The sequence below is a fragment of the Ambystoma mexicanum genome, chromosome 5q (genome assembly GCF_040938575.1).
Source record: "Ambystoma mexicanum isolate Mex_15411 chromosome 5q, UKY_AmexF1_1, whole genome shotgun sequence".
Classification (NCBI taxonomy): domain Eukaryota; kingdom Metazoa; phylum Chordata; class Amphibia; order Caudata; family Ambystomatidae; genus Ambystoma; species Ambystoma mexicanum.
This window is the reverse complement of record NC_090933.1, coordinates 1,078,231,740-1,078,256,403: the sequence shown is the minus strand read 5'-3', so window position 1 is coordinate 1,078,256,403 and position 24,664 is coordinate 1,078,231,740. Positions and strand designations below refer to the sequence as shown.

Sequence of the window (24,664 nt, the reverse complement as noted above, 5' to 3'; positions counted from 1 at the left end):
ACCTTGCAAATCTGTGACACTTAAAGCAACTAACACAATAAAGCACCCTTTGAAATATTTGTTCATACCCATAATGTCTAATAGCTTGATTTGCTAAAATAGCAAAATTTGTGTTAATGTCCTTAGCTGAATTTTCGTAAAACCATACATAACACGCTGGAGGTTTATGACGAATCTCCAAACCTAAGTGAGTTTACTACACAGCTTCTTTTATTGTGCGTCTTAAAGCACTGAAAATAAAGTGGGTAAATAGATAGTTTGCCTTTTGCATCTTATAGTTTTCAGGATGTGGAAAATAAAGGTACTCTGATATTATATCTCAACATGCTGCTATAAGGATTTATGTTGTCATGATGCTTTATTATGCAATTTGTGTATTCTGCAAGTAAACTCGATAAGACAGTATTATTGTAGGCCTCGACTCACAAATCTTTATTATTTCTAATTGGAGAGTGGGTTAGAATCCCTGCTTCGCTGTTTAGCATAACCGTGTGATCCTGGGCAAATAATGCAATCTCACCCTGACTTCAACTGCAAAAATTGGAGTGCTTATCAGTGATTATGTTTCGCCCTTACAATAGGACAGTTTTAATAAGTGTCGGGAAAAATGTGTGTACCCTGGTGCTTTTCTGCTAGTGGCTCCAATAGTGTCACATATCATTGCATGATTGCTGCACTGGCCCTGCCCTAGTCTCCAATCACTTGATTTGACAGGCAGACAGTCTCTCCAGCCAGTCAGTGCACCAGAGTTTCTAGTATAGCTTACTAACTGTGGTTGAACCAACATTACATTTTCTCCCCTGTTGCTCCCAGCCACTGAAGTTGCTTGTGCCGTCCAGGGGCGCCACCAAGGGGTGGCCAGGGGGGGCCATGGCCACCCTTATAAAAATGCAGGCCCACCCTGCGAAAAAGCAACATTTTTTTTGTTTTGCACTCAACTGTTCATGGACAAGAACATGCTCAGTTCAGTGTGAAAAAAAGTATTTTTTTCTGCTTTTTTACTGCGGCCCATCGCCCGTGATGGTCTGCAGTCAGGGTTGGAGGAGGGCCCGGAAATAAACACAGCCTGAGCCTGGATGCGCGCATTTCTGCTTTGGCTCGCGCTTTCAGACATGCTGTGTTTATTTCTGGGTTTCCTCCTCAGGCTGCATGGATCTGAGCCCATTCCATATGCCCCCTAACCCCCTGAAAAATGCCCAATTCCGGCTAACAAGTAAGGAAGTGGTGCCTAAACATATGGCTGGCCTATAAATCTTGTTCAGATTGGTTGACGGAGCGGCGAGAACAGCCAACTGAAAATCTTCGGCCAATACTCGACAAAATGGCAGCTGGACACTGAGGACCCACTGAACAGCTGCAGCGCCGCATCTATGGAGCGACAGAGAGGAGAGTGCTCCATGACCCGAGGGTGCAAGCAGAATTTTGGTCGGCGCTGAAAGCAGGGGCAAAGCTTCTTGCGGCCGGCTCCCGGCGTCCGACGCTGGGGACAGACTAGAAGCTCCAGCTCCATGACAGGGTACGCAGCGGGCTGTCCCTGGACCGCTATCAGGCTCTGAATCTACCGCCGGAGAGCAAAACATATGGCGGGGCCCACTGACCTGGAGAGCGGCACGCAGTGTCCTGTATGTGAGATTCTACCCACGGACGGTACGGCATGAAGGGGGAGGAGTCAGGGGAGGGCCCCCGTTCCCCTGGGGCTATTTACCAAGCATACTGAGAGGAGCATCCTCCTGAGAAAGAGGTTGGCAAATGTATGAATGGGATCCATCGCTTAGAGGAAACACCCATTCAGGAACCGCGTCCAGCTCTCCAGGACTGTGCTACAACATTCAGGCTACAGCATATTACACTCTCTCTCTCTAGAATACCCTCCAAAAATGGATTGATGGAACTGGTATGACCCAATCCTATGGAGCTTTTAGCGTGTGCATTATTTGCTGCCTTCCTTTCTGACATCTACAAGGCTGCAGCCCACTCACCATAGAATGGAATCCGAGAAAGCTACACCCACCTGGTGATGCTTACTCAATCTAGGAGGGAAGCAGCACACCACAAAAGTCAGAAGGGCTCTGGGAGTGTGGACTGATCACCTCAAAAGATTGGAACAGTTGTCAGGGTAAAGCCATACAACATCAACTACGTCCTGAGTGGACACAGCAAAGGTGGGGCACCCCCTCCATTGAGACGGGCTTTCTGCCTACAGACAGTGATCCTGGGTGCTTTCTGGGGGGGTCAGCACTATTAGCAGAGATCTGACCGTAACAGGCATCGAAGAGGCAGAACTGACCCAAAGCAAGCACAAGAGGTGAGCTGAGGAATAATTCACCAGAAGGGGATAGAAGAAGATACGGCACGTGCCAAAACCGTGAGTCCCTGTAGAGGCGAATTTGGAGTAGGGCTGAGGGCCCCTACCGTGGTGCAGCTAGCATCTACCCCAGACAAACGTGTGCCAGCCCATGCGCAATATTTTTGTTTTGGCAGTGGCACTGCATGCAAAAGAGACCTGGGCTGCGACGCTGAGAGATTCCACCAGGCAGGCAAGCAAGCACTTCAGAGGAGCTAAGAGGTATGCAAAGTGTGTCTGGAGATACAGTCTGAAGTGAAACTATACAAGACACCACACGTGCAACGTCATTGAGCTAATTGCCAGTCACCTTGCAAATCTGTGACACTTAAAGCAACTAACACAATAAAGCACCCTTTGAAATATTTGTTCATACCCATAATGTCTAATAGCTTGATTTGCTAAAATAGCAAAATTTGTGTTAATGTCCTTAGCTGAATTTTCGTAAAACCATACATAACACGCTGGAGGTTTGTGACGAATCTCCAAACCTAAGTGAGTTTACTACACAGCTTCTTTTATTGTGCGTCTTAAAGCACTGAAAATAAAGTGGGTAAATAGATAGTTTGCCTTTTGCATCTTATAGTTTTCAGGATGTGGAAAATAAAGGTACTCTGATATTATATCTCAACATGCTGCTATAAGGATTTATGTTGTCATGATGCTTTATTATGCAATTTGTGTATTCTGCAAGTAAACTCGATAAGACAGTATTATTGTAGGCCTCGACTCACAAATCTTTATTATTTCTAATTGGAGAGTGGGTTAAAATCCCTGCTTCGCTGTTTAGCATAACCGTGTGATCCTGGGCAAATAATGCAATCTCACCCTGACTTCAACTGCAAAAATTGGAGTGCTTATCAGTGATTATGTTTCGCCCTTACAATAGGACAGTTTTAATAAGTGTCGGGAAAAATGTGTGTACCCTGGTGCTTTTCTGCTAGTGGCTCCAATAGTGTCACATATCATTGCATAATTGCTGCACTGGCCCTGCCCTAGTCTCCAATCACTTGATTTGACAGGCAGACAGTCTCTCCAGCCAGTCAGTGCACCAGAGTTTCTAGTATAGCTTACTAACTGTGGTTGAACCAACATTACATTTTCTCCCCTGTTGCTCCCAGCCACTGAAGTTGCTTGTGCCGTCCACAGTACTGCCCCCACACCCTGCAATTTCCTGTTATGCTGTGATATTGAGTCTTTCATTGCACACCATCTGCCATTTTCACACTTTCTAGGAGCTTCAGAATCAGCAAGTAATAGGGCTAATGCAGTAGCAGAGGGATCAGGCCAAGATTGCTTTGTCACAACATTGATGTTTGCAGATCTTAAAAGATATTGCTCTGTACGATGAATGTTTTAGATACTTTGTCAGCTATGTGGAGCACTGGTTATGTGCCTTTCAGGTAGCTAAGGTACTTTCTTGTATGACTGACAGAAAATGTAAGCGTTTCGCTTCTTTTTGCCACCAACTCACCAGAGAGCCGAAGTCCAAATGAGGGATGGACCAAAGGTTCACCTGAAAGGGAGCCAAGGACCACAGGAGAGTTCACCAGAGCAGCCAAGGACCAGAGGGGCAACTGAACAGAGAGGTTCACGTTTACTCTAGTTTTACTTCATTCCATCTAGAATTTTTGCTGTAAGCTGAAACTATTGAACCGGAGTACAATTAGGAAGGACAGGACTTGTGAGGAGGGGCACTTGAGGGCTTTTATTTACCAGCCCACTGACTGCCCATGGCCATGCTAATTCCTATGGACAATCCCAACCACTACCTAAAGAGTAAGAGTATTCCTAAGAAAGTCTAACTTTTGAACTGCCTGGGAATTTTTATGTACACTGGCAGGTAGTGAATTTACCTAGGTGGTGTTCTCAGTGAAACAGAAAATAATAAAGATGTGTTGCTCAAACTTACAAGTAACATTCTGAAAGCTAAATCGGGGATAGCAGATGAGCTGCCATTTCAGAAACTAAAAATAAGCCTTTTGGTAGACCCTTATCTTACCATCAACCTGAATTCCCTAAAATTCTTTTGTGGCGACCAATGCCTAAAATGTACCACTGGGTGTATTCCCATCGTGAATGCAGTTCAATGGAAAGATACATCTAGTATTCTAGTCAAACCCTGCTGAGTGCACCATATTCGATAGACATGTTGGCAATTAAAAACTTGTGAGTGAGGATTTAGAGGATTCTCTGGCTATGATATGATACTTTATTTGTTTCGTGCTCATACACAAGTGTTTCAGAGCACGACGAGGCCCAGTGAGATTGAGAACACGCAGGGGGAGCGAAGGGGGGAAAGTGTAAGGGAGAGGAGAAAAGTGGAAAGTGCTGAGCAAGGGGTACAACAATACAAAAGGTAGTGCAGCCAGAAAGGTGGCAAGTGAGGTTTTTAGCGCAGACAAGAGGTGTCTGGTAGTGCAGGTAAGGGGACTGTAGGGTAACAGATACAGACCCAAGTGTAGGTGCTGCCAGGGGCAGTGTGGGTGAGTTGCTGGGAGGGCATGGACCTGGGCCCGAAAGCAGTGGGAAAACCAGGTGCATTATGCCAAAGCAGATAGATTAGCAGGGGAGAGGGGGAGAGAAGGTAGAAGCAAAGAGGAAGGTCTTGAGGTGCTTCCGGAACCAGAGATGATTCTCCGCAAGTTTCAGAGTGGCAGGGAGGCTGTTCCAGAGGGAGGCCACTGCTGAGGAAAGAGATCTGCCACCAACTCGTTGCTTGGAGAAGCGACAGACCCTGATGTAGTTGGAGTTGGAGGTGGCGGAGCGAAGAGCTCGAGTGGGAAGGTATATACAGAGGAAGAGTTGAAGGTATTTTGGACTCGGGCCCAGGAAGCCCTGTGGACAATGCATAGGGTCTTGAATTTAATCCTTGCAGCCACCGGGAGCCAGTGAAGAGAATTCAGGGCCGGAGAGATATGATCCCAGGGCTTGAGGCCAAGGACAAGTCTCACACAAATAGGATTGTGGAACTCAAAAATGTTAACTGTACTGGTATTAGTCTATGCGCATCAGATAAATTAATTAGTTAACAGTAAATAATAAATGGAACTATATCAATATGCAATTCCTTAACTCTCATATATACATTATTTTCAACTGGACTATATACTACATCGGCATAATAGATTTCCTGAAATTCAGTTATGTGTTTGTTTTGGTGTGCCACCCCAAGATTTCCTGTGGCCTCATCAGGCCACTCCTCTAAAACATTTCTGGTGGTGCCAATGCAGCGTGGGTGAGTGGCTGGGCGGGCATGGACCTGGGCCCGAAAGCAGTGGGAAAATCAGGTGCATTATGTCAAAGCAGATAGATTAGCAGGGGAGAGGGGGAGAGAAGGTAGAAGCAAAGAGAAAGGTCTTGAGGTGCTTCCGGAACCAGAGATGGTTATGTGCAAGTTTCAGAGTGGCAGGGAGGTTGTTCCAGAGGGAGGCCACTGCTGAGGAAAGAGATCTGCCATCAACTCGTTGCTTGGAGAAGCGACAGACCCTGATGTAGTTGGAGTTGGAGGTGGCGGAGCGAAGAGCTCGAGTGGGAAGGTATATACAGAGGGAGAGTTGAAGGTATTTTGGACTCGGGCCCAGGAAGCCCTGTGGACAATGCAAAGGGTCTTGAATTTAATCCTTGCAGCCACTGGGAGCCAGTGAAGAGATTTCAGGGCCAGAGAGATATGATCCCAGGGCTTGAGGCCAAGGACAAGTCTCACACAAACAGGATTGTGGAACTCAAAATGTTAACTGCACTGGTATTAGTCTATGCGCATCAGATACATTAATTAGTTAACAGTTAAACAATAAATGCAACTATATCAATATGCAATTCCTTAACTCTCATATATACATTATTTTCAACTGGACTATATACTACATCGGCATAATAGATTTCCTGAAATTCAGTTATGTGTTTGTTTTGGTGTGCCACCCCAAGATTTCCTGTGGCCTCATCGGGCCACCCCTATAAAACATTTCTGGTGGCGCCACTGTTCCTTCCACACGTCGGATCGGGTCTCCTTCCCGCTACAGTTCTTCATAAGCGTGCGGAGCTCCGACCTTCCTTCCGCTGTGGAAATCGGAATTCCATCCCGCTGCAGTTCTCTATTGTATGCAGGCAGAGCTTCTCATTTCCCGCTCTGTATGATCAAGACCTCACTGGTTCTCAAGCACTGCCAGCCCAACACCTCCAGTTTTGGCAACACCTACTGAAAAGAATATCAACACCGTGAGTCCGTATCTTACTACTTATCTCCACCAATCTTAGAATTCCTGTCTTGTGCCTCATTCTGGAACTATACTATTCATATTGGAATTTACCTGTGGGAGCTACAAAGTGCATTCGAACACTCTCCAGTACATGCACCAATCCGGACCTAGTGCGACCCTCGTGCCGACGGGGTGTATTTACCCATACTAAGTTCCCAGTTTGATATTTTGTCCTGTCGTTGTTTTTCCTTTACCTTCATTGCTCTGCACAACATTACCAATTCAGGTTAGTTTCATCCTATACTACTCTCATAAATAGAACCTAGCATTGGTCAACTCTTACCTGGGTGTCTCCTTTCTGTAGGTACAAGATTGAGGTTCAAGTACAGAATTACCTTCCTCTTAAGTCAGGTACCGGTCGTTCCAGTTAGACCTGTAGTTAAACTTGATTTCATTTGTCTAATCATTTTTCCTATTTCCTTGCAGCATTGGGTTGGCGGTGTGTGCATTCCCCGCTCTTTTATTGGATAGACAGCTCTGACTGTATACACCTAAACAGCAGAGCGGTACATCACAGAAAAGAGCCCCTCATTAAGAGGAAGCCTGACTCTTCGAGATCAGAGGACCTGGAGGCAGTGTTTGAGGCGGTTCCATACTTCTTTGCATCCACCACACATCTTGGGCAGTCACAGACCACCGTCCAACGTGGTGAGTAACAAGGAAGTTGTGCCATTCCGAAGCCAAATCCGCTCCGAGCAGACATACGACTATGGAAGTGTAATGGTTTAATGGCAAGTGGCCACTAAGTAACCTCAGGTAAGCTTCTGAATGTGTCTTGAGCTCCAAGCCCTAAAACCTCAAACACCAGAATACCCCACTCCCTGCTCCAAACCTAAGCTCCAGAATTTGCGTTCTATCACAGTCACAGATGGCCTCAAGAAAACAGCAACTCTTACTGACATTTTGGAAAAGAGCTCCAATAGCCGACCATCTCTCGATGGTTTCCAGTGGGCTTTTCTCTCCCTACCCAAGTGTGCGGACCTTACTATGGTTTGTGCACTTTCAAGCCACCTTTTATAAACATAGAAATATGTAACATTTCTATGTTTATAAAAGATGGCTTGAACAGTACACAAACCATAGTAAGGTACACACACAAATATATGAATGTTTACATACATTTATTTTGTGCACTTTTTAGACCACGCCCACCCTGGAAGCCACGCCCCCAATGTCTTACCCCACTTAAAGCATTGACTAGAACACAGAGTCAACAGTGATGCAGCCACTCCAACAGTGTGCTATTTGGGCTTAACCAGCCACCCCACCGCTGCACCCCGTGTAAACACACTCACGTTTAGTGCTCAATAGAGCATGACAGCATCTGGGGCTCCCTTATGGCAACACAACTCCGTGCCCTAATCGCCTCACGTAGAACCTCACTAGAATAAAGAAAGCGGCGACTTCCAATCCAACCAACACCTCCGATTGTGCATATCGCCTTTTCCTCTGTTCCCACTAATGCCATCCTATGATCTCTGCAGAACCGTGCGCCAAGAGGTCGCCAAAATGGCAGAGGTTGCGCTATACAAGATCCATTTACATTTTTCAAATTTTGTATTTATTTATTGCATTCAAATTGTACACATTTTTTTTAGCAATGACATTCCATTGTAAACTGTGACGAAAACAAAAGAGAAAGAAGAAGGAAACAAAAAGAAGAAAAAGAGAAATAGAATAAAATGGATCACAGCTTCACAAAGAACCATAAGAGAGAACTGTTTGAACCAATCAACTATGTGTACCAGAGTCAAAAGGTAGGCGCTCGAGAAATTGAACCAGGGCTATAACGTACTTGATTTTCCCACCATCAATTAAAAATGACCACCAAACTTGAGGGCCAAAAGCAGTAAAGTCAGAAAACAGATGCCTAAAATAAAATGTGCGAAGCTCTTTCAGCCCGTTGAATTTTGTAACAGTATGCTACAATGTTTCAACCTCGTCCATTTAACTACAAAAGCAACACTTGTTATCTTTCGATAGTCCTCGAATAGCCTGGATCTCGTGTGTCGAATACAAGTTCAACCGGGCTTGCAAAAAATTATCTCTTACGTTTTTATCCGGCAATTATTTCAGGTATGTGCACACACTATTCAGCTTTCAGTTGTCTGAGTGGAAATGCGTCACCAGTTGGCATTAAGATCCCACTTGCAGCGTTTGAATCAAGTCAAACCTTTTCAGTTTTTCTTTCACCCTGTTAGGGTTAGTCAAAAGTTGGTCAGCAAAGCTGCCAATAACGTCTAAGCAGCTGGTCATATCCTGGAACCAATCCTGCAGAGATGGGTTATGTAGTTGTTGTCATGGTCTCTGCTTCCAAAAGGTCAGGGTTTTCCCAACTCCCTTGGAAGCAGATCCATAACCCAGGTTCCGAGTGCCAACCAGTCCCAATTGGGACCTTTTGGACCCAGTCCTGGCGCCAGTGGCACCAGGCTCATAAATATGCCCAGTCCCAGCGCTGGAAGCGCCGGGCTCATAATGCTTGGGTGGACTTACCTGCAGCAGACCATGCTGCTTACTTGCCTGCCAGTTGAGTCTCTGATCCTCTTCTGTTTGGAACTACTTTTCCTGATGGGTGGGGCTGGAGCCACTCCCTAGATTCAGAACACTGTACTCTTCTGGAAGGCAGGAACTCTTTTCTTACTTAGGCGTGGCTGTGGAAGGAGACACCTAAGCACTACAGGAGGCTATTTAAACCACACCCGGTGGATGAATCTTGCTTTGCGTTATTCTGCACCCTCTGCAGCAGAACGCTCATCGTGTCTTCTGCATCCGGTCCTGGGCCTAAGGAAAAAGGCTTACCATCCTGAATCCAGTCTTCAGCAACTCCTATAAAGACAAGAAAGAACAGGTTAGCATTCCGGCATCTGAAAGGCAAAGGCTTACCTACTCTTCGTGCGCTCCGGAGGTCTTCACACTGCATTCCGGCATCTGAAAGACAAAAGCTTACCAACTCTTCGCACGCTCCGGAGGCCGTCGGTGCTGCATCCCGCATCTGAAAGACAAAACAAGGTGCGTTTAAAGACATTGGGGAACTTTAATACTCACGTGCCATTACTCCTTTCCACATCTAACCCAGTGGGTATCCCGGCACCCTGCAGCCGCTCCGAACTTGTACCTGCAAAATAAAAGACAGTTAGAGCGCATCGTGAAGCTGGCAACAAGCGCTTACTTACGTGCTTCCAGGCACTTCTATTCATCACACGGGCTCCATCTTCAACTCACTTCAGCCCGTCATCCGCCATCGCCGGAACCCTGCAAAACAAGAGACATCATTATTAAAGACTTTAAAGACATTTGAGTTACTCGAAACTTACCGTTCGTGCAGTAAACGACGGACAGCAGTCCTCTGAAGTCAAGAGGCCTGCGCTACCTAACCAGTGAAGAAACTGGTTACAGCACCCTGCCCCGAGGCAGATGGAGAGCTCGGCATTCACTTACCTAAGGTGAGAGCGTTAACCTGTGGGGGTCTACAGGAGAGGAGAAGAGGAGATAGGGACACCCCAATAACCCCAGTTCATTAACCCCGTATTTTCTATCTGCAGACATCTTCTCTGCACGTCAGGCATACAGGGCACAGAGGTCCAGCCCAAAGAGCCAACCGGGTGCTGCACATCACCTTTGAAGATACGGTAGTCGCCCAGTCAAGACCGGCGCCTCTGCGAGAATCAGGTGAGCGTTACGGAACGCAAAGCCTACCGCAAAACTCTCGCCCAGGCGCTATGGAAACCTCGGATACTGACCACCTAGCCCGGTTACTTGGGGAACTAAGGGCAGAAGTGCATGCAGCTCGTCAGGAAACGAACGCTCTAAGAAGGGAACTAATTATTTCCAAGGAGAGAACAGATGATCTTGCTAGACAATTGCTACAGTCACAAGCCGGACAGACCCCGCTACCCGCATCAGGGGCAAATCTTCCTTCAACATCCTCTATGAATCCAGTGCAGATCAACCTACCTGGGAATGTACCTCTGGCTCCGCCCGAACGATTTTCTGGTGACCCAAAGAGGTTTGCGGTATTTATCAATCAGTGCCGGTTGCACTTCTTATGCCGGCCAGCAGCCTTTCCAACTGATCAAGCTAAAGTAGCTTTTGTACTTTCGTACCTTAGTGGCAATGCAGCAGACTGGTCGATCCCTCTAGTTAATCAAGATGATCCGGTTCTCCATGATTTTCAAGCCTTTCAGCTTAGTATGGAAAAACTGTTCGCAAGACATGCACAGGGGCAGGCCTTGGACAATGAGCTTCTTTCGTTGCGACAGGGTAATCAAGACCTTTTGGCTTATATTGCATCTTTCAATAGACTAATAGTGGAAACTCAATGGCCTGAGGACAAAAGGATTACGCTGTTTTATAGAGGTCTACGTGGAGAGCTCAAAGACGTTTTAGCCCAAGTAGTGAATCCCCCACAAGACTGTTCGGATTATATAGACTTGGTCGTTCAAATAGATCACAGACTGCAGAACAGGAAGGCCGATCGTTCCAAGTTTGATGCTCGAGTATTTTCCAAACCGCCAACTCCATCCAAAGGAGTAGACTCCGGGGAACCCATGCAAATAGGGGGTCTGAAAGGTCCTCTAACACAAAGGGAGCGGGAAAGGAGAAAACAGTTGCAATTATGCCTATATTGCGGAAACTCAGGGCACTTTCTTCGAGACTGTCCGGTGAAACCTGCCAAGAAGGCAGTAGGAGCTGCAGTTACCACAGTTACAAACTCTGAGCAGGGAAACAACCTCGCCCGACAAGAATAGAGGTCCTCTTGCCGAGCGTGAAAACCAGTTCCGTGACCTCGCATTTCGTGATACCTATAGTCCTCATTAGCCCTGATAATCCGGATCGATTACATGCAATTGAAGCTTACGTCGACAGCGGTGCCATCGGCAATTATGTGGATCATGAAATGGTTTTGAGGATGAATCTAACTCTTTGTCCCAAGGCTGTAAAGGACGTCATTACTACGGTGGATGGTACGGAGATAGCCTCCGGGCCAGTAACGCATACCACTCAAGAGGTGACGCTAGTAAGTCAAGATGGACACCATGAGAAGATCGTGTTCGATGTGATCAAGGCCCCTCAGTTCCAGATTATTCTAGGAATACCTTGGTTAGAGAAACACAATCCTCTGATCGATTGGCGAGCAAGAACGGTCCAGTTTCCAGAATGTGTCTCTACTTGTCACCCTCCACCTGGTGTTGCACTGGCAGCAATTTCTTCAGAGACTCCCCAGTTACCTCCCGAATACCTAGAATACCAAGATGTTTTCCGGAAGGAGCAGGCTAACTCTCTACCTCCTCATAGGTCTTATGACTGCCAGATAGACCTGATACCTGGATCTACTCCTCCTTGTAGTAGAATTTATGCCCTCACCGAGCCTGAGAACCTTCACCTTCGACAATACCTGGATCAATACCTGGCAAATGGGTTTATTCGTCCTTCCAAGTCCCCTGCCTCTTCAGCTTTGTTCTTCGTTCCAAAAAAGGAAGGAGACCTTAGAACTTGTATCGATTATCGCTCCCTGAACCAGATCACCGTTAAGAATAGATATCCGTTACCTTTGATCCCTGAACTCCTGGACCAAGTCAGAAAAGCATGCATATATACAAAGCTGGATCTTAGAGGAGCTTACCACTTGGTACGAGTAAAAGAGGGCGATGAATGGAAGACGGCCTTCCGCACCAAGTATGGGCTATTTGAATATCAGGTCATGCCCTTCGGACTTTGCAATGCCCCAGCTGCCTTTCAATATTTTATGAACGATGTCCTCAGAGAGCTCATAGATGTGTGTGTTGTTGTTTACATCGACGACATTCTCGTTTATTCTTCATCGGAATCTGAACATCGGAAACACGTGAAAATGGTCCTCGAAAGATTGCGTCAACACAAACTTTTCGCTAAGTTGGAAAAATGTGTTTTCAACGTGACTGAAGTTGAATTCTTGGGATTCATATTATCACCTGGCGGAGTGCGTATGGATTCAAAGAAGGTCGATGCAGTTCTCAAATGGCCATCACCATCCTCCGTAAAAGGTGTGCAAAGCATGTTAGGCTTCGCTAACTTTTACCGCAGGTTTATCCCCGAGTTCTCTCGAATAGTCCAGCCCATCACTGCCTTGTTAAAGAAAAACAAACGTTTTGAATGGTCTACCGAGGCGGAACAAGCTTTCCAGGATTTGAAGACTAAATTTATCTCTGCACCAATCTTAAAACACCCTCGCCCCGAACTCCCCTACATCGTGGAAACTGATGCTTCAAGCCTTGCCATGGGGGCAGTTCTATCGCAAAAGGACCCGGTAACCAATCAGTTGCATCCCGTGGCATTTTGGTCCCGCAAATTCTCGCCTCCTGAAGTCAATTACACGATTACTGACAAGGAACTTCTGGCTATCAAGTCTGCCTTTAAGGCTTGGCGGCATTATCTGCTGGGGGCCCGACACACCGTTACTGTGATTACGGATCACCGAAACCTGCAATATTTGAAAACCGCAAAAGCCCAATCCTCTAGACAACTCCGTTGGGCATTATTCTTTGCCGAGTTTGACTTCATAATTACCTATCGACCTGGTACAAAGAACGGTAAAGCCGATGCCCTTTCTCGGATGGGAGTGGAAGAACACTTGATCAACCCTAAAACTGTACCAATCATTACCGAACAAAGAATTCTGGGTGTAATCGCCACAGAATCCATAGAGGAAGTTAAGGATAAAGCCAGGCAACTTGTAACTCCAGCAGACATACAGAATTGGCATCTGCAGGGAAAGGACTTTGCAGTAAAGGACAACTTATTGTATTTCCAAGAACGATTATACCTACCCAGCACAGATTTACAGAAAAAAGTAATCTCTTGTTATCACGACTCTTTAATGGAAGGTCATCCCGGTATAGCCAAGACCTCAGAAAAGATCAAGCGCTACTTCTGGTGGCCATCTTGGAAAAAAGATATCAGAGACTTTATAATGTCCTGTGGAGTATGCGCCCAAAACAAGAGTCAAAAGGAAAGACCAGCAGGCCTCTTACGCCCTATTGACATCCCACCTCGCCCTTGGCATACGCTTTCTATGGACTTCATCACCGATCTACCTCCATGCTCCGGATACAATGCGATTCTAGTAATCGTGGACTTATTCTCCAAGATGGCGCATTTCATTCCGCTCAAAGGCTTGCCAACAGCAGCAACTCTGGCCCGAGAATTTCTCGAAAACATCGTCTGACTGCACGGTTTTCCTTCGGTTCTAATTTCGGATCGAGGTAGTCAATTTATTTCTCATTTTTGGCGAAGTTGCTGTCGGTCGGCTCAAATTGATGTGAGACTATCGACCAGTCACCACCCTCAGACCGACGGACAAACCGAGAGGACCAATCAAACTCTGGAACAGTATTTACGCTGCATGCTGCAACAAACTGAAAAAACTTGGAAAGATATCCTTTGGATAGCCGAGTATGCCTACAATAACTTTGTCCATTCGGGAACTGGGAAAACCCCGTTTTTTCTTTTGTACGGCAGTCACCCTCGAACCTCGGAGTTGGATCCCCTCCAAGATCTTGAAACACCAGCAGTAGACTACCTGCATTCTACAATCACCCAAGCCTTTAAGGAAGCTGTTTCTCACCTTCAAAGGGCTAAAGAACAATACAAGAAAGGAGCAGATCAACATCGGAAGGAAGCCCCTCACTACCAAGTAGGGGATCAAGTCTGGTTATCCACCAAATATCTATCTCTAAAAGGGCCACGCACATTCAACCCAAGATACCTTGGTCCCTATTCCATCACTACCATAGTAAACCCAGTAGCGGTCAAGTTGGACTTGCCCCCGCACATGAAGATACATCCGGTCTTCCACGTCTCTCTATTAAAACCCGTGCAACCACAAACCCGACTAACCAAATCTCCAAAACCTATCCTAGTTGATGGAGAACTCGAGTTTGAAGTCAAAAGTATTCTGGACTCCAAGATCTCCAAATCTAAACTATTCTACCTAATTGACTGGAAAGGCTACGGCCCCCAAGAGAGATCCTGGGAACCTGCTGAATATGTCCACGCTCCTCGCCTAATCAAAAGATTTCACCGAACATTTCCTGACAAGCCAAAACCCCCGGAGAAGCCCGGTTTGGGAGGGGCCTTGAGGGGGGGTACTGTCATGGTCTCTGCTTCCAAAAGGTCAGGGTTTTCCCAACTCCCTTGGAAGCAGATCCATAACCCAGGTTCCGAGTGCCAACCAGTCCCAATTGGGACCTTTTGGACCCAGTCCTGGCGCCAGTGGCACCAGGCTCATAAATATGCCCAGTCCCAGCGCTGGAAGCGCCGGGCTCATAATGCTTGGGTGGACTTACCTGCAGCAGACCATGCTGCTTACTTGCCTGCCAGTTGAGTCTCTGATCCTCTTCTGTTTGGAACTACTTTTCCTGTTGGGTGGGGCTGGAGCCACTCCCTAGATTCAGAACACTGTACTCTTCTGGAAGGCAGGAACTCTTTTCTTACTTAGGCGTGGCTGTGGAAGGAGACACCTAAGCACTACAGGAGGCTATTTAAACCACACCCGGTGGATGAATCTTGCTTTGCGTTATTCTGCACCCTCTGCAGCAGAACGCTCATCGTGTCTTCTGCATCCGGTCCTGGGCCTAAGGAAAAAGGCTTACCGTCCTGAATCCAGTCTTCAGCAACTCCTATAAAGACAAGAAAGAACAGGTTGGCATTCCGGTATCTGAAAGGCAAAAGCCTTACCTACTCTTCGTGCGCTCCGGAGGTCTTCACACTGCATTCCGGCATCTGAAAGACAAAAGCTTACCAACTCTTCGCACGCTCCGGAGGCCGTCGGCGCTGCATCCCGCATCTGAAAGACAAAACAAGGTGCGTTTAAAGACATTGGGGAACTTTAATACTCACGTGCCATTACTCCTTTCCACATCTAACACAGTGGGTATCCCGGCACCCTGCAGCCGCTCCGAACTTGTACCTGCAAAATAAAAGACAGTTAGAGCGCATCGTGAAGCTGGCAACAAGCGCTTACTTACGTGCTTCCAGGCGCTTCTATTCATCACACGGGCTCCATCTTCAACTCACTTCAGCCCGTCATCCGCCATCGCCGGAACCCTGCAAAACAAGAGACATCATTATTAAAGACTTTAAAGACATTTGAGTTACTCGAAACTTACCGTTCGTGCAGTAAACGACGGACAGCAGTCCTCTGAAGTCAAGAGGCCTGCGCTACCTATCCAGTGAAGAAACTGGTTACAGCACCCTGCCCCGAGGCAGATGGAGAGCTCGGCATTCACTTACCTAAGGTGAGAGCGTTAACCTGTGGGGGTCTACAGGAGAGGAGAAGAGGAGATAGGGACACCCCAATAACCCCAGTTCATTAACCCCGTATTTTCTATCTGCAGACATCTTCTCTGCACGTCAGGCATACAGGGCACAGAGGTCCAGCCCAAAGAGCCAACCGGGTGCTGCACATCACCTTTGAAGATACGGTAGTCGCCCAGTCAAGACCGGCGCCTCTGCGAGAATCAGGTGAGCGTTACAGTTGTTTTGTCTTGTTGTAAATCAAGTCCAAAATTGGAAGTCTGGAAGAGGAGAACATTTTCCGGAACAAGGCCAGTCTGGACCAGATGACTGAACACCTCAATGACGAGAGGCCCAGTTCTCAACGAAGAATGCCAATCGGGGTAGATTGTGGGACCCCAAAAACACAGTTCCAGAAGAGACCCTTGAGGTGAGACCAAGATGGGTCTGAGATGGAAAACATAGCGTCAACCCCATAAACTACTGTTGGAAGGACCTTTACTTTGTAGAATCGGATAACTGGTAGAATGGAGAAACGTCAAAATGTCCTGTTTCAAGCACATGCCTGGGAGGTCAAGGTTTTCATTTTTCCTACCAAGTTTGACAACATCGGGGCTTCCGGCTTGGAGTTGCTTAGCCAAACCCTGAGGTATTTAAAGGAGTCCACATTCTCAATCTTTTCACCTCCGATTTGCCAGGAGGGCCGGTTTTTGCCTCTGGTAGATGTGCCGAAGCTCATGGTTTTGGTCTTCCCTTTGTTAATATCGAGCCCATTCTGTCCAATGTAATTATTGAGGGCATCGAGTTGCCGCTGTAGACCCACCAGCGTTTGGTCGATGAGTACTACATCGTCGGCGTAGAGTAGACGGGAAAGGTGGACCCCACCCACTTTTGTGTGGAATGATCTTGTCAGATGAAAAGCCTTAGGCTTATCTTCCAAGAAAAAATTGAAAAGGTCAGCAGCCATCGGACACCCATGTTTTACCCCTCGCAAGGTCTTGATTTCTTTAGACAAGAGGCCAGACTTGTTTAGTCTGACTCCTAAAGTGGTGTGGGAGTGCATAGCCTTTATTGGTTCCAGTATACTCGGCGGGCAGGACTTTTTCTCCATTTTGGACCAGAGCAGGCATCTATCTACTTGGTCGAACACCTGCACAAGGTCCACGAATACCATATAGATCTTTATTTTCTGACGCCGAGCCCTTTCTTTCAGGATTTGCAGCAGGAGGATGTTAACACCCGCCCCCAGGCCTTTCACGAATCCACACTGGAATTGATCGTAACTCGCAGTAGCCCTACACCAAGCTTTAAGGTTGTCCAGATAGATCATACTGAACAATTTGCCAGTAACGTCCAGGAGGGCAATAGGGCGATAGTTCCTTGGATCCAACCGATCCCCCTTCTTGTGGATCGGGACCACTATCGCCCTCCTCCATTTGCTCGGGATTTGATGAGTAGTGATAGTCTGATAGAATAAGGACACAATGAACTTGGCCCAGTCCTCTGGGTGCTCACGGAACATGACATTTGTGAGACCATCGGGACCCGGGGCACGCAAGATCTTAAGCTTCATGATGCGAGCTGTTATATCATGGATGTTCAAGATGAGAGTCCAAGGGCCCTTACTGGTAACTGGCAGGACCTTCTCCACTATGGCCATAGCTGGTGTATAAAGCTTGGAAAAGTGGCTGATCAATGAGTCCTCCTCGATGGGGTTAGATTGATCTGCCATGGAAGAGGTGTCATTTGGTTTAATAAGTGACCAGAAGGCACTGGCATCTCTGCTCACCAGTGTTCTTAGCATGGTTTCAGCATCATTCTGGTATCTTATATGTTTAGATGAACAGACCAGTTTTAATAATCACGCTAAGCTGATTTAGCATTGCTAAGTGCTTCAGTTGAGTTGGTTTTAATTGTCATCCGCCTCAGTTTTCGGACCAGTCTTCTTTTCACCACCATAATAGGGTCAAATGCATGGCGACCAGTTTTAATAGTATAGCCGTCAGGTGCAGGGCTAAAGCAAAATACTTCCAGCAACGGGGAATAATCAACCGTAGGAGTGATTTTGGCAAACTAGGAAGAAAAAGCCCTAACTCCTTTAGCCGACATCCTCAAACAAAGGCCCTTATTGCAAGAGTCAACCACAATCGGAGTGTAGTCACGAACTAACGGACCAGAGGATCGCCATTCGAGGAGAAGATGATTGTGGTCACTCTGAGGGTTGGTAATCATCTGAAGGCTGTGTACCAAAGGCAAAAAGTTGGAAGATACGTAGATGTTGTCTAGGGTGGAGGAAAACCCCCTACTTTGCCAGGTGGATTGGGCGGGCACGTCCCCTGTGGTGTTACAATTGAGGAGGTGCTTAGCTCTAGAGTTCATCCATGTGTTCCACTTGTCACATCTGGCAGTTTTCGAGTCGTCATGATTGCATAGTTGGGCCTGCTTACACTGCACGAGATCAGGGATATTTAGGTCACTACAGATAATAAGGTATTTAAGCTCCTGATTTGTATACAAATCATCCAGTCTCGAAGCAATACAAGCAATGAATGAGTCATCGGAGATCGTTGCAGCATTCCAGTAAACGTTAATGACCTGGATCATGGATCTGACAGAGCAGTTAGAGGGAAGCAGACCAGAATCCCATGCAATTGTGTTTGCTTGTATATGAGGGTTGGAAGATACTGAGTTTAGAAGTTTCTGGGGACCACCTGATTTTACCGCAGTGAGTACGCCTGCAAATGGCTGACCCAAATCGCCCTTCACAGCCAGGACAATAGACAGAACAAAACCGTCCAGTGTCGGCAGCTTCCTCAACTATGTCTCCTGGTGGGTTATTAGGTGGAACTCGGCTAGATTTAAGTTGCTAGTACATGTTAAGTGATGAAACCCCATAGTATTCCAGGAGATAAATTTTAACCTGTTGGTGCTAGTTGTTAAAGAAGCGTGCAACATGGCTTTTGTAAGATGTTTTGAACAAGGTCTGAGTTGCTGAGAGGAAGGGTGAGACACCAGGGTATTGGCCAGCCAAGACCAGTCAGAAGAAGGCAAATTAGGTCTTTTAGTGGCTTTTTGCACAGACACACTTCCCACCTCTCGAGACGTAGAGTCGCGCTTGGAGGTCACATTCAGTTTCGTAACCAGGCCAAACGAGACCCTGGCGATATTCAGCGGGTCCTGAAACGGAGGAAAAGGTTTGGGGACTTTTAGTCCATTGTCCCTCCACATGTTTCCCCTGTCAGAAATAGCGGTTTGGTGACCTAGTGGAAGGGAGACTTCAGAGGAAGTACAACAAGACAGATCAAATCCTAACAGTAGCAAGCGTTCTGTAGAATCCTGCAACATGATTTTAACTACTGGTGGCGACAGGTGGAGAGACACTGAGTCCATCCATTGCTTGTCGTAAAATTCTATAAGGTCGAAGTCAGAGGAGCGTAACAAACGCAAATTTGGGATAGAATAAAGCAATTCCAAAATTGTTTGATGGTTTAAGATGAGGGAGGCGTTTTTGGCCAAAACCCTTTCTAGTTTCAGTGATCGATTGGATGGGTTAACTCGTTTTATAGAGGGTTGTTTTTGATAAGGCCAGTTGTTTCTAGAGATGTTCCTTTTGCCAACCCCCTCCCTGTACTTAGGTTCGTCAACGTAGTTTATGATTTTGGAGTGTACAGCTGAGGGGGCCCTGGCCGCCGATAGTCTTACCGCCACAGGGGCCTGCTGGCTGAATTGTTTTCATTTGTCACTCATGGATTCAAACCCGGAAGAAATGGGTGACTCTTGTTTGTCAATTTGGGGCACCATCTTAGTTCCAACATTAGACTCCACTAGGGCAGGGGGCACTAAAATCTGGACATCCTCTGGGTTGTCCTCGGTCGAATAGGTAGAAAGGTTCAGCAAGGACTGGGAGATGGGGCTGGTGTTATGAGGGCATATCGAAGGCCCTGGAAGGGCACCATACCTCTCGAAGTCACCATCCACCCGAGGTCCCCCCTTAGTTGCAGCCATGCTACTCCCGGCCAATGTCAAGGCCCGTCTTCCCTCAGTTGGAGGGCGTGCTCCCTCACCATCTAGCAGTGAAGTCTACTTCAGTTGCCCTTGTTTTTGGTTGGAATAAATCGAGAAACTGTGGTTGTCCCCCACCCCATCCTCCTCTGTTGAGGAGATTTGAAAAGACATGTCCCAAACAATACAAGGACCAGTTACCATTGTCTGAGCAGAAGAAGTACTTGCAGCAGCAGTCCTAGGGCCAAAAGAGTTTGTGTGGTCCCAGGTCAAATCTACAGCAAGCGACTGATTTCTTTTCTGGGTAAACTGGGTCCTTGTCTGTATAGGTTGAGATGTTGGTACACCCATTTCATTGGCGGTTTGTGAGGAGGCATAAGAAACCTCTGCATGCTCGCGGGATTTTAGTTCAGGCCTTTCCTTACCCGTTATGAAACCCTCTAAGAATATTAGCTTAGAATGTGTCATAGCTAAAAGAGTGGTGTGATCTTTGAGGGTGTCATTTACTTGTTCGTATAATTTAGTTAACGGAGCAAGGGCAATAGTCAATGTAGACATAATGGAAAAAAGATCAAGTTTGTCCTTCCGAGTCGACGGTTTCATTGGAGTAGGACACCCCAAAGGTTGATCTAACGAAGAAGAACCCAAGTTAGGATGCGGAGTAGATGGAGCAGATGGGTCAGGCAATCGATGGTTGTCCGGTTCCCGTAGTCCGGGCTAACCTGCTCCAGCAGACCTGGGCGTCTTAGGAAACTTTTCAACAACCACTTCTGATTGTGGTTTTGGTGAGGCCACTATCAAGGCTAAAGCAATCGACTCACTAGGAGAGATACAGGTGCCGTCTCCAATGTTAGTTCATCCAACCCATCGTTTTCCTGCTGTGCCCCTCGCTGAGGCTAGATATAGTTGCCTGATGTAGATGGCTTCGCAGAATCTAAGCATACAGGATTGTTCAGCATGGGAGCAGCTGGGGGCGCGGGCAGAACCTTCGTGCTCCTAGCAACAGCTTTAAAGTTGAAGGGGACTATCAAAGGAAGCACTATTAGAGGACCCCCTTCAGCCCCCTTTGAGTCGGAACCAGTTCCAAGTTTCAGTGCTTTCAAGTAGCTCTGCATCGGACACGTCACTAAACCGTGAACCGAAGGTGGAGGCAGCAGGTTTTTTTTTTCATAGCAAACACTGAAGGGACTGTGGGTACAGTCTCAGGCCCCCGCCTGACCAGTTTGTGGAAGACACGAGGGTTGTGCGGAAAGGAACTGGGTTTAGAGGAAGGAAGAGTGCATGCGATGCCAGAGCCTTTAATGCCTTTTCTGGTTTTTAGAATGTGGTCATTTCTTGGAGTGGCAAGGGCCATCCGAGACCCTGGAAATTTTAAACGTTGCGTCTTCCAGTGTAGACAAGTTAGCCTCAAGAGAAGCAGAGTCTCCAACGGGGGAGCCGCCCTAGGGTGGACGATAGGAGAAAGGTTTTAGTTAGCTTCAGCTAGAGACGCCGACTCCATAGGGCACCGTCCATCGTTAACAGCGTTTGATAAGTCAGGCTGTGGGGGTGAAAGACTCCAACAGGCAGCAGCAGGAGATGGATGGATCAAAGCCCTTATCTTGGATTTCTCTCGTGCCGATGAAGCAGCCGGGGGCACCCCTTCAGCTACCAGAACTTCAAGATCTAATGGTCCTGTTAGTGCTGCCGAGCCGACCCCAGCCAGCTAACCCGTACCCCCAAGGCAGCCCTTACTGGGCTGGTCGCTTGGTGGTCCGGCGAGCCACTTGCATGCAAGCTGATGTCAGGATCAGCCCCTGAAACTACATCAGTTAATTGCTCATGCTGGGTTAGGGAGTGACTCGCTGTGGGGGTTGAGTCATACTTGAGAGCTGGGAGTCCCGTGTCCCATAATGCGTCCCGAAAATTGGGAAGTCTTGAGGAGTTCAGCACACAGGGGTCACAGGGTTATCGCCCCGTACACCCGTGTGTCTGAGTGCCTTCCCGCAGGTGCTGGAGAAGGCTGCATAAGAACCGTGGAGTTTTGAAGGCTCGCCCAACCGGTGGGAAGAGCTGCAGAGATGCCACCGGACACCAGACACTCTACCACACTCCGCCATGCTTTGCTATGCAGGCAGCATTAGAGCGAGCGTGCGCAGGAGGGGGAGTGTCTGCAAGGCAAACACAGAAAGCAGACTCAGCGAGTCGCAGCAGCTGCAGTCCTGGCACACTGTAGAAAGCAGACTCAGCGGGTCTGAGCAAGTTGTAGCAAGGTCCAAACAGACGTTCCGATATTCGCGGATCAATCAAAGTTCCTGGTATAGTGTGGGCAAGACAACAGACACTCTACCACACTCCATTTACATTACCTGTGTTCCATTGTTGCTACCTATGGTCTTATGGTACTTTAAGAAACATGGAGCTGCATAAATCATTCACTCAGTCTTATTCAGCAGGACCCCTGCATGTTACCTACAGTGAAACCAAGACCACGGACTGCCAGGCTCAACTCTAGTATCATTTAAATACTTTTTAAAAATCTTTGTGATACAAGGATGGAGGTGCTTTTGGAAACCATTTGGCCTCGTTTTGCTCCATTTTCTCTCTGCATTGGGAGAGATGGAAAGGGCACATGCATTAGGATTGGTTTACCTGCTGTTTCGATGCAGGAGTAAGAAGGTGGGGGCTTTTGCCACTTGCCACTGGAATCTTTCATGTGAGAGCGATCCGAAGCAAAGGTTTTCAGATACACATCCGCTGGAACTGCTCTCAATTTTCTGCAACAAAAAAACAAAACAATAAGCCCATTTTGCGTTTGCAGTCAAGGTCACCATCCTGCAGTAAACAGCAGCAAAACGGAGATGCACAGTACACGGGGCATGTTCAAACAGAGCCACAGAGGATATGGGTAATCAGGAGAGGGTACAGCCACGTCATGGTAGTGCCCACGCATAAACAATGAAGCCAAAAGCACACCTGGAGATTCCGCAGGTATTCTGTGGGTGGCTTCTGGCACCCCTCAGACCAGGGACTTGTTCCGCAATTTGTTAAGTCGTGTCGCGCGACAGGCGAGCGGAATTGTGGGGTTTATTGGTGTGGGAAAGGGGCAGGTCGGAGGCGACAGAAGTATTATCTCATCTCTGAATCATCACCTTTCTCCCACTACTGCAGATTCCGCATTGTCCTAAATAAAGAGAGAGGCCTGGGGCGGGGGAGTTAAGGGTTAGGGAGACCAGCGAAGCCAGGTGAATTCCAGTCAGAAACAGAATGTGCCTGTTGATTCAGGTGACAAGAGCAGGCATGATACTCTGGACTAAATCTTTGGGCTGGTCTAACGTTCAAATATCAGTACTGTAAAGAGGAAGAGTATGACTAGGAGTAATGAAGATTACTGGTAAATTATCATAGCATTAGCTCTGCATCCCATTCCTTATAGTTTATTGTGCCCACACCTAGTAAGAGAGGCCCACTTTTCTGTTAATCAACTCAAACATCCTCATTTAACCCCTAAGCACTATCACCTCTAGAAAGTGCCAGTTTTTTCCTACATTGAAAGACACACTATGGGCCCTGGTTTAACCAGGGTTTGTCTATGGCTCGATTTCATCAGAGTTCATGTTTTCGACTGCGCAGGGAGGTTTGGCTTCATTCCTGGGCTTTGGGGTCATGGGCAGATAAAGGTAGACACCCCTGGTCGCTTTAAGCTTTGGGTCCAGATGCTATCAAGGAACAGAATACTATTTAAGGTCCCATCAGCAGCTGGTATCATTCCCTTCAAGCAGAGAGCTGTATGACCATGAAGCGAGGACCACGAGGCTGGAGCAGAATCCTCATGCAGGCAACAATCCCTCCCCAGCCAAGATCCCACGATCACACGAATACAGGCTTAGAACACAAGCCCCAGCAAAGGGCAATGCCTTTACCCGAGAGACCGAAGGGCCAGGAATGCCCTTCACCACCATCTTCAGTGGCTGCGGCATTGGGGGAGGCATGGACATGATAAGGAGAAAGCCTTTCTATCTCTGGAGTCACACTCTGTGCTGCGGTGGAATGGAAGAGAAGAAGTGTATGGCTAAAAGGCACAATGCAAGGTATCGCTCCCCTGACAAACAGTGCCACAGTCTAGGGGCATGAGTCACTGCAGGAACTGAACGGGCTTTGCCCACAGGATCAGGTTTCTATTCTTCTTCAGTGTCCTCTTCACTTGTCAGGCCACACGAAATATACTAGACCTCTAGCATGGTTGAGAGCTTTTGGGAGAATCAAGCATCATGTTCATCAGTGTCCCTTCTGACATGCACTAATTGCACTGGCCACGGCTGTCCTGGCAGCAGTGCACCAGGTAAATCCTAATCACCTGGAAGTCAATCCCAGGCAGTCTGCCCTTGGAGCATGGTGTCAAAGGCACTGGGGAGCTGGATTCTGGAGCAGCTCCGGGATGGATGTACACTGAGAACCAAGCAACCTGCCTGCCTGGGACCAGGGAGCCGGCCTGCTCGTGGTGGCAGCATCTCAAAAATGTGATCCCAGGTACGCCCACAGAGATATCTAAATAGTGAGTACAAAAAAAGTATCCGAGTGGATTAGAATTGCTGTGCTACAATGAAGATCTTTCAAACACCAGTCCCTATGTCAAAACTCTTCACATCAGGAGCACAACGTCTACATTGCAACTTGCTGGAAGAGGGTTTTGGTTACAAAATCAATGCCTGCACAGAAGTAATTAGGTTGTGTAAATCTGGTTTGGTATAGCATTGATATTGAGTCAAACAAAAAGATTTGCTATTGATTTATCTATATGTAGAGT

General features: G+C 47.3%; 1 protein-coding gene across 2 annotated transcripts in view; it reads right to left on the bottom strand.

Annotated features, from left to right (window-relative positions):
- NTAQ1 (N-terminal glutamine amidase 1) overlaps positions 1-24,664 on the bottom strand; it is a 418,708-nt gene that overhangs the window by 5,933 nt on the left and 388,111 nt on the right. For both annotated transcript variants that reach the window (XM_069621585.1, XM_069621584.1), the window contains exon 5: positions 22,510-22,634. In XM_069621585.1, coding sequence (XP_069477686.1) covers positions 22,510-22,634 — 125 coding nt within the window. The remainder of the gene's footprint in view (positions 1-22,509; positions 22,635-24,664) is intronic.